This window comes from Drosophila serrata, unplaced genomic scaffold, assembly GCF_035046125.1.
Source record: "Drosophila serrata isolate PLE 108 unplaced genomic scaffold, ASM3504612v1 contig_292, whole genome shotgun sequence".
Taxonomy (NCBI): Eukaryota; Metazoa; Arthropoda; class Insecta; order Diptera; family Drosophilidae; genus Drosophila; species Drosophila serrata.
Genome location: NW_028257190.1, coordinates 394,510 through 399,408, shown reverse-complemented (window position 1 = coordinate 399,408; position 4,899 = coordinate 394,510). Strand labels below are relative to the sequence as shown.

Genomic DNA, 4,899 nt, shown 5'->3' with positions numbered 1-4,899 from the left:
GCCCAGGCGAAACAGGGAAGCTCCGGCTAACGCTTGAGCTTAAGCCTCAGACGGAACATGAACATGGCAGGCAACCAAAGTGGAAAGTGGCGGCGGTTCTACATGAATATGCAATCCGAGCCAACAAATGCACTCCCTGCACCCCCTTTTGGGGCACACACCTGGAGCACACACACCTGAGACACTAATTCAGCGCAGATGCGAGTCATTGAACAGGTGAATAGAGTCAATTAAGGGTGCTCAGAATCGGGGAAACTATATAAAGATCGAAGAAAAAAAAGAAAATCTACATTTTTTTAAAGAAATTTATTTAATAAAATTTAATTTAAAGGAAACTAAGTCTGCTAAATTACTAAAAAACACTCAATTTGCAATTGAATTATAGAATCCTATTGAAAAGCAATCATAACTTAGCTTAATGCATTCTTTGAATCGATATTTATCGATAATTTTATATGACACATTTTATTGAAAAATTAAAATTTGAAAAACTCATAACTAAGCCAAAAATTTATTAATTTTCATTCGCAAACCTGTTCTATGCTAGTTTTTGTTATGGTAATAAAACTGCATACTCCATGTACATTTTTTATAAATTTAAATTTTTATCAATTTTTAAAATTGATCATGATGTAAAAATACCGATAAAATTTTGAACAAAAATTTAAAAAAATTTTTTCTTCTTTAAGTTGGATAGATCGATTCGGCTTTTGATGCTGATCAAGAATATATATTATATATAGGGTCGGAAATGACTTTTTCACTGCGTTTGAGGCTTCTGACTAAAATTATATTACCATTTTTTAACTGATTTTAATCTATATTTTTATATTAAATTTTTTCGACAAATCACATGGTAAAAATCTCATAACTAAGCCAAAAAGGCATTAATTTTAATTCGGAAAGCTGTTCTATGCTGGGTTTTTAGAGGTTAATAGATCTGCATACTCAATATAACACTTTTTAAAATTTAAATTTTTTTCATTTTTTCGAATTTCATATGATGTAAAATTAACCATAAAATATTGAAAAAAATTAACAAATTTGTTTTTCTGCCAAATATGGCTAGATCGATTCGGTTTTTCATGCTGATCAAGAATATATATGATTTATGGGGTCTGAAATGATTCCTTCACAAGTTACAAGCTTCTGATTAAAATAATATTATCCTTAAGGGTTAAAAATTTGGATATCTAAAACTTTAGACTCTAAATTTATTGGTTGTTATCATTGGTGTACTTTGTTGTTGTTGTTGTTGTTGTTGAATTTATTTGTGAAGAAGAAAACATCTTGAGTTGAGTATTCAAAATTTATTTATAGATTTTATTATTTTTATTGTTTAATGCATTGGTAAAATGTTAAAAAACAAATTCTGAAAAAAAGGGTTTCACCATATAGTTTTATACATATTCTTGGAATTGGGAACTTTATTGTGAAATTCAATTTTAGTTCTTGAAAGTAGAATTATTCAGTTGATTTGTTTCCTTGTTTTTTTTTTTTAAATCTATTGTTGGAATTATTGGTGTATTTTTGAGAGTATTGGTAAACACTATTGTTGTTTCCAACTAGAATCTTGTCTTATATTATTGTGATCTTTATTAGTATTGCGATCACTCTAAAAGTCCCAAAACACAATAAAAAAAATATATAAAAAATTATTTAGACACTCTTAATACCTATATAGGCTTGCATCCATTTAAAATATAAGCCAGAATACAGCCAAAGTTGGCAACACAAGGGGTCCTGACACCCAGAGTAAGGTTTCCAAGGATTCACCATCTGGTGGAGGAAAGAGGGGGAAACCGGTCTGGAGGGGAGGTAAAACAATCGCTAATTGTTTTAGGACCTTCGCTCCAGATGCGAAGGCAATAAGGTGTGAAATTCCAGCCAGTGTTTCGACTTTTGCTCGCGGCAAAGAAAACTTTTTAAGCCAGCCAAGCGCAAATTACGCATACGCCGCGTTGTCTTACGAAAAAGCGAGGGTTTCGGGGGCACAGAATATATAACTCATACGCCACGTAGCAGCTGCCGGGTAATTATAATCATTTAATGAAGAGCACGAGCACCGACTCCGAAATGGAAACTGGTGGAAAAAAATTAAACCAAATCTAGCCAGCATTCAGCAATTGATCTATAATGATTTAATATAAGCAGATAGAGTTGAAATTTAAAATTTAATTGGCATGGCAAAGCAATTTTCACACTAAAAACTTAATTCGAAAAACCTAATTGCGACGGTAATAATAGATAGACACGCTTCAGTGCCTCAAATGGAAAGGGGGAAGACTATAAAAGCGGAAGCTGGAACCACAGACAGCAACAGTTTACTTCCGGACGAGAGAGATGCATTTGAACCTTAGCTATTTTATGGGACTGCTCCTTGTGCTGCTGTGCAGCGTCTTTGTGGTAAATAATTTGTATTAATTAATTGATTAATTGTTAAATTAATTAGTTAATTGATTTCCTATTAATTTCTGTGTGTCCCCCCTGTAGAGCTCTATGCCTCAGGCTCCTTGCGGCCCACCGCCTAGTGGCACTCCCCCGCCGGGCACTCGTCCTCCAGGACCACCGCCAGGTGGCATGAACTGTCCACCGCCCACCACAGCCAAATCTGGCTAAGATGCTAAGATCCCCAGTTATCCCGATTACGATCCCCAGGCTATCGAGACTCTCTTCTATAAGAAAAATCCTTTCGCAAAGTCTCCCTTCTTTTTTTTTTTGCTGTAAAATATTAAATGTGTGTGTAAATGCTAAAAACAAAAGGGATTTTCTTTGAGTTTTTAAAGGGGGATTTTATTCCAGGTTTTCTAAAAAGTATTTTAATACTTTATTGTTTCAAGTTTGATTTGATTTAGGGAATATCCGGGGCAAAGCTAACACTTAGCTTTTTATTTGGAAATTGCTCCTCCTTGCACTCGCGATAATATGAATAGGCCACCAGCAAAAAGTATAAGCCTAGGACTAAAACAAGAATTAAAATATATATAAAATAATATATAATATATAGTAAGGATCAAGGGAAATGTATAAGAAATATATGAGAAATATATGGGATATATATGAGAAATATATGGGAAATATATGAGAAATATATAGGGAATATATGGGGAATACATGAAAAATATATGGGAAATATATTATAAATATATGGGAAATATATGGGAAATATATGAGAAATATATAGGAATTATATAAGAATTATATTGGAAATATATAGGAAATATATAGAAAATAATATGAGAAATATGTAGAAAATTTATTAGAAATGTATGAGAAGTATATTTGAAATATATGAGAAATATATGGGAAATATATGGGAAATACATGGGAAATTTATGGAAAATTTATGGGAAATCAATGGGAAATATATGGGAAATATATAGGAATTATATAAGAATTATATTGGAAAAATATAGAAAATAATATGAGAAATATATTGAAAATGTATTAGAAATCTATTAGAAATATATGGGAAATATATGGGAAGTATATGGGAAATATATAGGAAATAAATGAGAAATATATAAGAAATATATGGCAAGTATATGGGAAATGTATAAGAAATAAATGAGAAATATTTAGTTATTATATTCGAAATATATATGAAATATATGGGAAATTTATAGGAAATTTATAGGAAATATATAGGAAATATACAGGAATTATATTGGAAATATATAGGAAATATATAGAAAATAATTTCACAAATATATAAGATATATATGAGAAATATATGGGAAATCTATGGGAAATAATTAGGAAATATTTGAGAAATATATGGGAAATATATGAGATATATATAGGAAATATATCCAACTTACTTTCCCCAGCAAGGCTAATCCATACATCTATGATTTCTCTGTGCCAGATATACAATTCCAAGAACCAAAATACCGGCAGCACTATCATATGAAAAATCAAAGTCCACATAAAGATCATTACAAGTCCCGAATATCTCTGTGAATATATATCATATAGTTTCTTTATAGTATAGTTATGGAAATAGATTATTTACTCACCACAAAGTAAGATATCAAGAGAATTATACAACTCAAAGTATGAATTATATTCAAGAACCTATAGCTTAAGACTAGGTAGTATCCAACGGTTTTCTTAGGGCCCGGGTTAATCAGGGGCGGGGCAATCACTTCAAAGAGAAGCAGGATCAGGGATATCATCGCACAGCCCCTGCCCAAGGGAATTAGAAAACAGAATTTTCTCAAACGTATAAATGATAAGCACTTCATTTTTACATAATTTTTATATATTTATCAGATGAAAGTTAAAGCTAAGGTAACCGAAGAAATCGAAGAAAATATTATTAACAATAATATTGCTAGTTCCTGAAATTAATTAGGTTTGCTATATTCTTCCTGTACAATTTTCCCCGCTATTCCCCAGTCAATATAAATTTATATATATATCCAACTTCGAGGTTGAGGCTGAGGAATTTCCCCTTGGCTTTCCCTTAGCTCATCTATTTTGCATATTTTGCCAAACTTTTCCAGCTAGTTGTGCTTGTAAAATATTACACGAGGAGCAACACCACCCACCACCACCAGTCGATATTAAAAAAGATAAAGTTTTATTAGTTCTGCGGTGAAAATGGTGAAAATTGTGGGGGTGGGGGGAGAGCGTTATAATAAAAGTAATAAAAGAAAATATGCAATGGCGGCGGTGGAAAATGAAGATGCAGATGAAGTTGAAATGTAAATTTTCTGTCCGAATGGAAGTTCCGTTTCAATGATTGCAAACGGAAAACGGAAAATGGTAAATGTGCGAATGGCAAAATGGAAAATGGAAAACCCCCCATCCCTGGAGACTCGTGGGGGGGGGTACGCAAGTAAATACGATAAATAAATGTTTAAATAAATAAGTAAATAAATATGTGGACAGCCA

The 4,899-nt window shown here is 32.0% G+C and overlaps 2 protein-coding genes across 2 annotated transcripts; one reads left to right on the top strand and one right to left on the bottom strand.

Annotated features, from left to right (window-relative positions):
• The first annotated feature begins 2,320 nt into the window (after positions 1 to 2,320).
• LOC110178039 (uncharacterized) lies at positions 2,321 to 2,762 on the top strand. The gene is made up of 2 exons (XM_020945056.2): positions 2,321 to 2,406; positions 2,494 to 2,762. The coding sequence occupies exons 1-2, from the start codon at positions 2,344 to 2,346 to the stop codon at positions 2,617 to 2,619; spliced, it is 189 nt and encodes a 62-aa protein (XP_020800715.2). The 5' UTR covers positions 2,321 to 2,343; the 3' UTR covers positions 2,620 to 2,762.
• A 4-nt stretch (positions 2,763 to 2,766) lies between these two features.
• LOC110178041 (uncharacterized) lies at positions 2,767 to 4,308 on the bottom strand. Its single transcript, XM_086836648.1, has 3 exons — positions 4,020 to 4,308; positions 3,822 to 3,957; positions 2,767 to 2,961 (listed from the first exon to the last, which is right to left on the bottom strand). The coding sequence occupies exons 1-3, from the start codon at positions 4,245 to 4,247 to the stop codon at positions 2,852 to 2,854; spliced, it is 474 nt and encodes a 157-aa protein (XP_086692774.1). The 5' UTR covers positions 4,248 to 4,308; the 3' UTR covers positions 2,767 to 2,851.
• Between the last annotated feature and the right edge of the window lie 591 nt (positions 4,309 to 4,899).